This window comes from Pezoporus wallicus, unplaced genomic scaffold (genome assembly GCF_028554395.1).
Source record: "Pezoporus wallicus isolate ANWC-B61680 ecotype Strahan unplaced genomic scaffold, APGP_CSIRO_Pwel_v1 contig_8208, whole genome shotgun sequence".
In the NCBI taxonomy this organism is placed as follows: domain Eukaryota; kingdom Metazoa; phylum Chordata; class Aves; order Psittaciformes; family Psittacidae; genus Pezoporus; species Pezoporus wallicus.
The window spans coordinates 70,766-83,935 of record NW_026636668.1 but is presented as its reverse complement, the minus strand read 5'-3'; the positions used below and the strand labels follow the sequence as shown (position 1 = coordinate 83,935).

General features: G+C 38.9%; 1 protein-coding gene across 3 annotated transcripts in view; it reads right to left on the bottom strand.

The window, feature by feature from the left end:
- The window catches only part of KIAA2026 (KIAA2026 ortholog), a 50,477-nt gene extending 37,810 nt beyond the window's left edge, over positions 1-12,667 (bottom strand). For 2 of the 3 annotated variants that reach the window (XM_057401184.1, XM_057401185.1), the window contains exons 1-3: positions 11,895-12,666; positions 9,391-9,591; positions 589-2,018 (exon numbers count right to left, since the gene is read on the bottom strand). In XM_057401184.1, the coding sequence (XP_057257167.1) occupies positions 589-2,018; positions 9,391-9,591; positions 11,895-12,481 (2,218 nt within the window). In that variant the 5' untranslated portion in view covers positions 12,482-12,666. Of the gene's footprint in view, positions 1-588; positions 2,019-9,390; positions 9,592-11,894 lie in introns of all 3 variants that reach the window. The other variant, XM_057401186.1, reaches the window with a different exon arrangement.
- Positions 12,668-13,170: the final 503 nt, after the last annotated feature.

The following is a 13,170-nucleotide window of genomic DNA, read 5'->3' as shown; positions in this document are numbered from 1 at the left end:
GGATCATGTATCACCTACCTGAAACATTTAACTAGATGCTGCCAACATCCATAATACAAATGCCATCTACATAAATTCTGTATCTCAGTTGTTGGACTAAGCAGAAATTTGATCAGGCCTGCAGTCAAAAAGCAGTACTATTTGGTGACTGGTGACCTAAGACTGTACAGTTCCAGTAGAAATGATTTTAGATTCATGATGTTATGTAATTACTCTGTGTTTCTTTGTGATTTATATAAACTAACATTACCAGAAAGGGGAGAAATATTTCCACAATTGCTACAAGACAGCATAAAGCAACTTCAAGCTACACTCTCTGATGCTAACCACTCAGTCAGATTTTCTTAAATACTTCTGTGACAAACTCTTCCAATGAGACATGCTCTCTAAAGATACATTCTGCAAATGAATCATGGTTTAATCAGCCAATTAATCTATTTTACGTGCTTGTGTTATTGCAATGGGAAATCTTCCCACTAACAGAAAAACCTAATCCATGAAGGCTGTTCTATTGCACAAAATAAAACATAATCAACTAACAAAATCTGTATCCTCCTAAATTTACTAAAGGTAAAAATGCTAACTTACCAGATTTGTGCTTCTTGTGTTTTGCTTTCTTTTTAATTATAAACAACTTGTTCTGGATCTCAGTTTTGTAAGATTTGAATGGATGAAGATGAATCTCACGTTTTTTTTGCAAGTCATCAAGTTTTCTCTGTAGATTTGCATTTAGAATATCCTTCAACTTCTTTTTTTTCTTTTTCTTCTTTTTCACTCGCAACTTACTTAGTTTCTCATTATTTCGCAGTGACTTCTCTAGCATTGTTTCTTTAGCAGATTCTTGGTAATTTACGTCTTGGTTGTCATTATGAGTGCCATTGACATGCATTTGGCAAGCTTTCAGTGTATTCTCCTTGAATGGACTCATCTCAGCTTTTATTCTAGCCATTTCAGAAAAACTATGGCCATTCTCCACAGTCTTTACTTCTCCTGAACTAAGGTGACCACCCATACCAACAGTTTCTCCTGAACTACTCAAACTCCCCAAGTTCTCTTTATAGCAACCAGTTTTCTTGATGTCGCAGAATCTTGAGGGCTTGATGTCACAGTTAATCTCCTCTGTAGTGACTCTAAAGCTATCTAAACGTGTTTTTTTTTCTGGACAGCTAACAATGGAATCCATAGTCTTCTCTGCTTCCGCCTTGGAAGGATGTAGCAGCTCTTCTTTGACACCAGAACTAACCTCCCCATTACTTTTCCTCACATATTCACGTTTTACTTTTTCTAATTTAATACGTGACACTTTTCTAACTTTGATGGGAGGAGATGGGAATTCAGGAGCCTGAAAAGGCTTTTGTTTGTAAATCCGAACATCTGCACCACAGAACTGTGGAAAATGAACGTATGCATTCTCCAAGTAGTCATAACCAAGAATTACTTCTCTGCATTCATGTATAGGCTGACTTAGCACTGCATCCTGAACATCCTTCTGTGTTTCATACACAAAATCACAGAGACCTTTTAGCAGCCACACTTTTTGGTAGAATGGTAGCTCATGAAATGGTTTTGATTCCAAGGGATTAACTTCTCCAAGGACTTTGAAAAACTGGGGACATAATCCAAGTTTTTCTGCGGAGCTATTAGGATTGTCAGTCTGCCCTACAACAGTATACCAGTGTCGTACTTTCTGTCTGAGTGCTGCTTCCCAAGTCCTGTAAGAAAGTGGAGGCCTGCGATGTAATGTAGATCTGCGATGAGGAGGACTTAACAAAGACGTCATTATTTTAGACAAAAAAGCATTACACTGAGGCATCAGAAGACAACGTTCCAATTCATAGAATACTATTTCCGGTAAATTTAAAATCTGTTGTGCTAAACAAAGAAAATGACCAATAGCTGGAATTTCCCACATTGTCTCCATCCTTGTAGGTGCTGCTTGGGCTAAAAGTGACTGTTCCCATTCTTCTATTTCTTTCTGACTAGCTTCTTCTGCTTCTTTTCTTTCTTGCTCTCTCAGCCTATTAAAAGAAAGTTTATGAAAATTGAGGAATCAGGAGAACAAAAAGAAACAGGAGAGAAAAATATCAGAACCACAGCATGACAAACATACTTGTCCTGAAGTAATAAATAACAATACAGTTCAGTTTGTCTTACTTTGGATTACACAATGCATCACTGCAACAAAATGGGAAATTATTACAGCCTTTTACTTCTTCTACCACTAATTTAAGAAAGGAAAAAGGCAAGAAAATATCTGGCATATATGGTTTATATATTTTAAATATATGGTTTATATACTTTTTTTTTAAATGCACTGCTTTCCCCAATCCGTTTTTTGGCAAGATTTAGTATTTCCAACAAATATCTGTATAAAAATATCTGAAAACAAATTTCAGGTAAGACTTGCTTTCAAACGGTTGTCCTGCGGCTTGTGTCACCTACCTTGTAACTAACTCCCTCAGTGTACAAGTGTACTGTCTAACTGTTAAGTACTTCATTCACATATAGAAGCCATTTTCCCTCCCACCCACAGGTGTGTTACTAGTTGATTTGCAATGGTGGTCAAAAAGGAACGAAATATCAGAATGCACGAAGAATGTGATGGAAAATAACACCAGAAATAAAATGTCGTTAATAAATGGTGTGCCCTCACCTGAAAAACTGTATTCAGTTCTGGTCCCCCTATCTAAAAAAAAGGATAGAGCAGAAATAGTGGGTATTCAGAGAAAGAGGTCATCAGTAATCAGAGGCCTGTTAAAAACTTCTGAAAGATCTGGGAATCCACACATAACACTAGCAAGAGGAAACATGACAGCAATATACAAAAGTAATATGACAGAGTGGGTACTTCTGTTTACTTTTATTTGTAAATTTATCATGAAATTTAAAGGCAACAAGTTTAAGATGACAAAAATGCTTCCACTTTAGATAATTAATTATTTGTAGCTTAAGGTCTAACTTAGTAGGACATACGTTAATATGTTAATTTAGTTCCAAAGTGAAAAATAGGACATCTGCAAGAATCACAAGAGTATCAAGGTTTATCAGTAACAGGAGGGATTCTCCTTTAATGCCTCAATGGCAAACTAACATTTTTGCCTTAAGGCATAACCAGATTCCAAAAGGTAGGATTAGGATACAGCTGTACTTAGAAGAAACATTTTCTAGAGCTCTTTCAAAGCTTCTCATATATTTTTCTCACATTCTTTTCTCTGAAGCTTCTGTCACTGACCACTGTTAGAAACAAACTCCTGTGTACATCACTAATGTGACCTGTTGTTGGCATTTACATTTCCCAGTTTCTAACCTCCAATTATATTTCTTCATACAAAACTAGAAAATGTCGTGTATCCATTCAAAGCTTTCCAAATTTAGCCAAAGAATAATAGTATATTAAAATCTTTCTTTTGAGCATGAAGCTAATAGTGGCTTCTAGCATTAAGAATGTATATTTGAAGCATTAACTATGTATCTCTGTGCAAAAAATGTGACAAACCTAGCTTAGCCAACATTTTAGCATGGATGCAGGAGAAATATGCCATGACCACGAACTTCAAACGTACATCCTCTGTGTATGCAAAATGACACATAATACAGTAAGATTCCTCTGAATGTTTTACCTTATATAATTTAAATAAAGGTCAAGGTATTTGCTTGAATATAATTTGAATAGAAATGTTTAATACCACATATATGCAACCTAGTTTTTTATGTTAACTATCAAATGCAGAAAAGCAGATTCATGTAAAATATAAAAATAAAATGTAAAAGCAAACCGATCAGTAAATTCTCAACTTCACCCTCTCAGTGCACCATTAATTTTACTGTATAATGGATGAGATCTCAAGATAAAACCCCACTCTGCAGCACTAATACAAAAACATACAATGAATGTGGTCTAATAACAAATGCCCATTTGCCATTCCAGATGAATAAACCAGTAGATTCAACAATACTGCTTGTATAAAGTGAGCATTTTTTAAATTCTGATTTTTGTTCTATTTCTATGTGTTAATACTGCATTAATTTATAAATAAATATAACTTAAAAAAATTGAAATAAATAAGCGGGACAGAGGAAGAAATGATACAAAGTAAAAATGAATTTCAAAGCATTCTCAAATCCCATTCCCTCCTTCCTCCTAAACATAAAACATTTTCAAATAACCTGCTGCCTTCAAAAGCTGTGACTACTATTAAAATAGTACGGAAATATGCTTAAATATGAAGACAGTTAGATGGAACATTTGTAGAAACAATCATGTCAGTATCATTTAATAAAAACACAGGTCGTAGATCTAAAAATACCATCTTCACAAGCAGTTTCAACTTATCATCAATTAGTAATATAAATAAATGTAAAATTCTAAATGTGTGTCATGACAATCATTATACTACTTTAGACATCTTTTTTAAAAGAAGAACGTATCTTGTTCCACTTGCAAAAAGTTTGCCTTTTTTAAAAAAGCTGTCATTTTATCACAGTATCTGTAGTCATTCCATTCTCGGTACAAGTAATTGCACACTTTCACATCTTCCTTATTGAGGTCTTCCTATCAGCTGCCTATCTTTTCAAAGGCATAGCTTTTTCTGGGGCATTTTTTGCTGGTTTTCTTTTTTGAGAGGGAGGAGGGGGATGAAGTAGAGAGAGGAGGTGCAGCAAGGAAGAAAGTGCAGAGGACAGTGGGAGAGAGAGAAACATTTGATATTTAGGAGGACAAATAACCTTACACTGAGAAGTTCTCTGGACAAACATATCTGGCTTTTATGCTGACAGCAACAGTAAAAACCCTTTGTTCATACTTTTATTTACATTTATGAGGAACATGTTTCCAGGCACACATTTTGTTTACAATAATAACACAAGACTATTACAAGGTTTAAGGTCAAGCTGACATTTCCAGACTAACAAAGGACAAGCATATTCCTAAAACAACGTCTGCAGCAGTGGATAAAACCTGACTTTAAAACTCAGCAGACATGCCCAAGTAGAGATAGCCCCTAGAATAGAGTCCAGAAAATTCCCCACCTGTAATTTTCTCTCTTTAGACAGCAGACACATCTAGCCAGCTAGTTCCTTCTCACTTGCAACAAGAGGTTTCACTGGGAGGGCAGAATAGACAAATACTAGATAGTACTTTCCTCCCTGCCCCCAAATTATCACTTCTGAACTACTAGAGTATTGAGTAATTTTTCACAGGTAAATGGTATGGTACTGGAACTCTGATGGCAAGGTATAGAGAACTGCTTTAATTCTACAATAGTTGTTTCTACAAACTTTCTTTTTAAAATTATACTAGAAAGCTAAGTATAAAAATAGCAATATTATGCATTATTCTAAATTTGATCAAGATTTGACGGTTAGAAGAAACTGAATTTGGAGATGCCCATGTGACCTTAATTCTTTACCTGTAATGTCTTATATTGTATTACAACATACTTTTTTTACATACATTTTTCCATAGGACACACTTCATTCCATGTTCACATCCTCGCAAAAGCCTAGACTGACTGTATACACATACCTCATTTCACAATTTAGCAATTTAAATGACTAACTTACAGCCAGAATTGAGTTTTTTAAATGTTTCAATGAACATGTCTGAAATTTATCCCAGAGTCATGTTTTCAGTGGTGGTAAAGACATAGTTTTGCCTAGCATAATTTTCAACAAATCAAAGTTGTACATTATTCCCATTGAAATCAACCAGTTAATTACCTAGCATTCAGTGGTTGTTTAAAAAATTTCAGAAGGAAACTACCTCTATGTCTATAAATGCCTCTCAATGGGCAAGCACTTCGAATTATATAACAATTCCACCATTATTTATTGTTAACTAATATGGAAGTTAGTATGTTAATATGTTACTTAATTAACACATAATCAAGCAGCTGAGTAGAACCCCATGGAAATGTAGCTGATAACTGAAGTAAGACAGTCAATGTTCTGATAATCAGAACAACTGTAGGAAAAGAACAACAAGATTGACAAGAATAGTAAATAAGATGTCCTTATATACATACATGGAGGGGGGGGAAGCACTTCAGAAACTCTCCGCTGCAAAATACTGAAATTAGCTTTGCAAAGACATCTTCACAATTTTTACATGTTGAGTCTACCATGATAAATGTATTAGTTGGGGGAGGTTGTAAACACTAAATAAGGAAAAAATTGAAATCAATTATGTTGAGGACACATAAAAAGGACATGGAAATGTTGGCACAAGTTCAGAGGACAGCCATGAGGATGATCAGGGGACTGGAGCACCTGTCGTATGAAGACAGGCTGAGAAAGTTGGGGCTGTTCAGCCTGGACAAGAGAAGGCTGCGTGGAGACCTCATAGCAGCCTTCCAGTATCTGGAGGGGGCTATAGGGATGCTGGGAATAGACTATTCATTAGGGACTACAGTGACAGGATAAGGGGTAATGGGATAAAACTTAAACAGGGGAAGTTTAGATTAATATTGGGAGGAAGTTTTTTACTGTGAGGGAGGTGAATGTTCCATCCTTGGTGGTGTTCAAGGCCAGGCTGGACAGAGCCTTGGGTGGCATGGTTTAGCGGGAGGTGTCCCTGCCCATGGCAGGGGGGTTGGAACTAGATGATCTTAAGGTCCTTTCCAGCCCTAACTATTCTATGTTTCTGTGAAATAGATTATGCAAGACGTAGATGAACTACATCGAAGAAGAAGAGAACTTCCTACAAAGAATACCTAGATAACAAAAAAAACCCACCAAAACCCAAAACCAGAAACAAAAGCATTTGGAGTAGGATTTCCATTAAGTTGATTAAGGAAAAGAAGATAAAAATCACACCTCAAAGTAGTCTTCCAAAATACACAGCTGAATAAAAGCTTCTAAAATCAATTTCAACATTCGGGGGGGGGGGGAGGGAAATAATCACAAACTATTTTAACGATTTCATTTACTGCATTTCTTTCTATTCATCATAAGACGGCAGTCCTTTACAAGAGCATCTGCGTATCTAAAGCAAAGGATTAGAGATTAACTTGGACTTCAACACGCAATTTCTTTAGGTATCTGCCTAAGTTTTGCAGAAAGGCACTTATATTTGCAACCTTACTTACCTGGGGCTGAAAGCATGTAACTCCTACTCAGGTGACTAAGCAGTCTAAACTAAGATAATTACTAGCTAGAAAGTAGATGCATGCTGAGTGGTCAGCTGGATGGCTACAAAGTGAGCATTTTTGCATGCTCCTGATAACCCATCTGCAAGTTGTGTAAACAGCAGGTGCTGCCTATCCAAACAAAACTGATGAGCAAGCACACAGGCAAGTTACTCCACAACACTGCACACAGGTTTATGGGGAAAAACAGCAGCAGTGAAAGAGCAGAAGGAAGGCAAAGCTCAGTACAGTAGAATTTAAAATCCTGAACAGTTTACAGACTCATCTGATGTGACCATCCCAGTCACTCATAACTATACCCTGATGCAGGATATCCTGTATTACAGCAACAGATTTGGACACTAATTCTTTGACAACTCTGATAAAAGACCAACTAGAACAATATTAATTACCAACAGAATAATATGTATCCACTAAAGCAGTGCTTTAGTCCTATGAATACAGTTTATAGCATGAATTCTACTGGCATACATTAAAATATGAATTCTGCAGTAACAATATCTGGCCTGAAAAAGATGGAGATAATTGTTCAGAATCTAATATTTAATTTTCCTTACGGATTTAGTACAAGATTTAAACAGATATAAATGCAATTTCAGTTCAGCAAACTTCATTTTGGTTATAATGAAGAGCAAGTGAAAGCCACTTTTTAATAAAAATAGTATCCCATCTTAGTGTTGTAAGTATATGCAGTCATATATAAAACACTCTAAAAATGTGTATGTGCTGTATGATATGATCTTCACTGGTAATGTATTACTAACTAGGCCTCCCAATTTCCAAGCTTTTTCATAAAATACCTCTACAATGTACTTCTAGAACATCTGCATTGTGGTGAATTGGCAAACAACTGGTATAGAAAGGCTCAAGTTACTTTCAAAAATGTGGTAAATCCCACTAGCAAATAAGAAAAGAAGGTATCCGAAGCATGATTATCTGAGGAGATCAACAGAATCAAAGAAATATTCAACCAGCTACCTGATGACACATTTTTATTGCTTCCTAATACGTGCTATAGTACAAAATTTCAGGACATAAAGACACAAGCTAGTTGCGAGCTTCTGTTAATGTGTAGAATTAACTACCTGGGGGTATCCTTTGCACTGGGACTTTTGAGTATATCCAGATAAATGCATTTAACTGTTAATTACAACAGTTTTGCAGAAAAGTGCATAAACAAGATGTACGAAAGCAAAATTTTTATTTCATGAGGTAATATGTTATCCTGACTCTACAGGTGAATTAAAACGTAATCAAAATGTCCTTTTTCGTAACTGTTATGAATTTCAGAGATCTAGAGCACAGAACTGAGCACAAATAAAGAGAATTTTACCAGAGAAATAACAATCCTAATGATTTTGCAAAGTATGAGGTGGTAATATGAATCAAAATTCACTCATTTCTACAGAAAAATAACTGGTTAACAGTCAAGTCAGCCAAAACTGCATGTCCTCAAATCTGCTGAAAATGAGGACTACCTGCAAAGTGACAGTGGTTATACACAGGAAAATTCTACAAAACTGTATACTTTGAAAAAAGCTGATAAGATCTTGCTTCCTAAAATTAATACAGTCTTACCATCATGCTTCATGTTCAAACACAGTCCCCCAAGCTACTGTTAAAGTATACAAGTTTACAAGCTTTGGTTTCCTCAAAGTAAACTGTATCACAATCAACATTAAACACTGCCTAGAATTAATTACCTCTTAAATTTATGAAAACCTCAAAATCCCAAAGTTAATTATACACATTCTAAATTTATTACTGAGAGTTAAATTCCACATCAATGAGATAACAGGAGTGGCAGTGGTAATTTGCTTTTGGCTAACAGCGAGGAAAGCAGTGGCAAGATCACAGAATTAGACTGTAATTAAGCATTCTGGCAGTTTTTAATCTAATTGTTGCATGGAAAACAATCCAAGAAGAGCTGTGATACACCATGACTGAAGTAACAGGAAATTGCTGCAGGTTCTTGCAGTTACTATTAGAAGTTTTATAATCCTAAAATAAGAGCAGCCAATTTATTTTAAAGTTTACATGACTTCAGAAATTTTTCAAAAATGTGGTAAATCAAAAATTAATCTCTTGTTTTGCAGATGCACTGTACTGAAGTCCTAGTCATGAACTTCAGACAAAGAGCACTACAGCATTTATTCACCTAGAAAAGCCTTAAGGAGCTAGTCCCTGTAGAGAACTAGGAAGACATAATTATTTAAAAGTGAAACAAAACAGTTCTTCCTATTACCTCTTTTCCTCTTTTGCTCTCAGGTGTTCTTCTTGTCTTAGAACCTGAACCATCACAGACTCAAACATGCCTGTTGACAAGCCTACTAAACTGCGAGGCATGGAACGACGTCTTGTTGAAATGCATGCTGCTCCTTTCTCATCTTCCAGCCCATAACATCCTCTAGATGTTACAGCTATTGAAGTTTTCTCTCTCAAATGCCTAGAAGAGCAAGCCAGTTCAAAATTATAATTTCTCTTATCAACAGCACTTCAGTGCCTACACTACCAATCATATATCAAGCATACTTAGAAAAAAAAAGCAGTTTTCACCTGCCATTTTTTCCACTTTGAAAGTTCCTTCAGAAATTTAAAAAATTAAAACCAACATGCTAACATGAGCTATTATTTTCGTATCTGTTAAAAACAGTGGATCTTTACCTCAAGTAAGTAAATATTATTTGGAGATTTAACTTCCTATATTAATGGGTATAAAAAATCAGACAGAAAATCTTCCACAAGACTTGAGATAAGAAACTATCATTTTTAGAAGACATCTAAAAATACTGGGGGGGGGGGGGGGTGCACTTGTTGATTTGGGTCAGAGGGGCTGTGTGTTTAACAGCAGTTTGGTTTTGTTAAAAGTTAAAAAAGATCAAAAAGCATAACACTATAAATTTGCCTGTAAAGTTGTATCTTACACTGTTTCAAAGTACTCTAGCAAAACTGGCATGAGAAGTAACACTCTATCACACCTCCGAAAACATCTGAGGTGAGGAGGCAAAAAAAGTCCAACCTCCAGCTCTAAAGTGATTTTTCTATGGTCTGCAGTATCTGAGTCATGCAACAAACCCTGACTCACTTGATGGGGCTCACTGAGGAAAATACTGCCCTAGTGAAACAAGAATGATTATTCCAAGAAGTAGTTCCTGAATTCCATTTTACTAATAAAATTATTTCTGTTAAACACTTCAAACAAGTCTGTCTGAACAAAAATTATGAAAGAATTTTGAGATTTCTAGATTCCCTAATCCTTTCTATATCTAGTTCTTAGAAACTTTTATCAAGTGAGTGTATACAGACAAAAAATATTTACAAATCTCTGAAGAGTTAATACCAAAAATTCAGGATTGCCTGTTTAATATTTCTTGATATTTATCTGAATAAAGACTGCATTTGTGAAAGAATGACAACTGCATTTAGTAAATACATATACTGTGATATAATGACAATACCTAAATTGACTTCACTTTCTTCTGTAGTTTCTAATAAAAAGGCATTGAGCATTCTTAGGTCTTACTAAATCCAATGAGTAGGCATCTAATCCAACAGAGACCTCCACAAAATGCCTATCAATTCCATACAGTTGAGATGTTACAGTCAGCACAACATATAAAGGGAACCTGGCACAAATCTTCAGGCTGCATCTGGTTAGCTATCCAGCAGTAATTCTCTTAAGCCAGGAATTCTGACCTGTTTTTTTTTAATCAAGTTTTACTCAAGCAGACTAGCAACATTCATGCTCTGTTAGATTCAGCTCCTTCCCTTCTAGTCCCACACTGTCCCAGAACTGTTGTTGAACAAAATCAGTTTCAAATATAGTGTTGCTACACCAATACGGAATACATTCACTCCGAGTTACCGAGTTCGACACCACACTTCTCAAGTGCTCCTACTACACAAAACAAGGTCCCGTTTACCAGCTGGCGGCCAATACTGTGTCAGTAGCAAGTTTAAGGTTGATGGACATGCACAGCTTTATGCATTTCTCAATACTGTTCCTTCTTCACCTTCACCCTCTGCCTATGTTAAACTCCTGAGAGACTGCATTTCAGTCATGATTTAAGCTGGACTTTCTACAATGTACCTTGACAGGTTTCCTTGCTTCAGCTGCTTTGGCTGATAAACAAGTTCCTGCCGCGGGCTTATATTTAAACATACCAAAATTTCCATTTTGCCATTTAAGACGATAACATGCCAAACATTATCTTTCATTTTATGATTATTAAAAAGAAAAAAAAAACCAAACCCTTTTTATTTCAAAGCAGATACTTTGGCTCAAGAATTTATTCCTACTTGTTTTAAAGACATTAAAAATTTCAGACTGTAGAAATAATTTTGAAGAGCCAGATGCTTATGCAAAGCTTGGGTTTCACTTGCTTTTGGCAGAACAAAACAAAGAAAAGAGCATTTGACATCTTGTCTAAACAAGTCTGCCTCCAGTTTTAAAACGCTTCTGAAGACTTTCTTTCAGAAAATCTTAACCAAGAAACGCTGAACACTTTTTTTATATTTTGGTATTTTCAGGTTTGGAATCTCCAAAGGAGACTGAATTGTATTTGAATAGTTCCCACCAGGAAACATTCCTCTTTGTGTAAGCACTGAGAGTTCTCAAGTATTTTATTGTGAGGTTTGGGTTTTTTTAACCCATGCAAATGGTATTTTTTACATAATCAAACACACCCTCTTTTCCTACTTTACGTAAACAGCACGTGGTTGGCCCCCTTTTATGCTTTCTACACCTACCGGGACAGCAGCGCCAGCTTCTGCTCCAGCATCATCTCCAGCTTCTGGGCCTGTTTGGAGAGCCAGTGATCTACACCATTCAGTCGGTAACAAGTCTCCAGCATTAGCCGGAAGTCACCCACGAAGTCTGCTATCCCCGTGTACTGCCCACTGGAAAATTTTTCTTCCATCTTTAACAACCACATTCCAGCTGGCGACTGCTGAAATGAGTGACTACTCTTACGACCCGAGAGGGAGCCAGCTCCTTCTTCCCTGATGGATGCCTGATCCGCAAGGGGCTTCAAAAACGGTGCTGTCAGAGGCCGGTACTTCTCCAGGAGAAACTCACGCAAGATGCGGTATCCCTGCTGCAGCTCGGGATTCAGGCTCTGCTCCCAGGAGCAGCCGCCGCTCTTCCCTCCCTCCTCGTCTTCCTCCTTGTCCGGCTCCTCCTCCCCGCCAAGGCGGCTAACCGCGGGCGTATCCGTCGAGAAGTGTCCAGCCGCGGCGCCCGCGGGCGCTGCCGAGTCCATGTCTCCCACCCCGCTCACGCACGGGGACTCGCCGGCTGCGGGGCGACTACCGGCACGGGACCGGCTCTTCAGCATCACTTAGGGACCGCCGCGCTCCCCCTCGCCCAGCCGGCGAATCGACATCGGGCTCACCTATGCAGAGAGACACTATTCAGTCCCTCACCACGCTCCCCCGCGACGACCTCAGCCCTGCCCCCAGCTGCGGGGGGAGGGCGGGCCTCGGCTGCCGGGGCGGAGGCAGCGGCCTGCCGCCGGCTTGGCCCGCCTCTCCCTGGCGCCTGCCTCCCCAGGCCCCGGGCGGGCGGGCGCGCCCGGGCCTGCGTGCGGCCCCGCCCGCCTGGGGACCGCGCTCGCCTGCAGGGGCCGCCTCCCGCGGTGGACACCCGCGCATCGCGCTCCCGTCCCCTTCCCTGCCCGCGCCCATCCCCCGCCATGACGGGGCTTCCCTCCTCCACTCGCCCGCGGCCTCCTGAAGGGAGGCGCAGAGGCCGGCCGGCCGGTGCCGTGTCTGCGCTGCGGATGCTCCGCTCCTCTCCCGTCCCTTCCCGTCCTCGCCTCGCAGCGCAGCAGCAGCGGGGCCACTTAACGGTCGGCGGGAGGGGGGAAGGGAGAGCAGGTCGAAGAAAGGAACGCAGCGCCTCACCTAACGCGCGTGCGCCCGACCGGCGGCGCGCGGAGGGGCTTGGGCGCCAGGTGAGCTGGCGTCATCAAAGGGCGCCTGGGGCGGGGCGGGGCGCGGCGCGGGTTTATGAGGGAAAATGGGA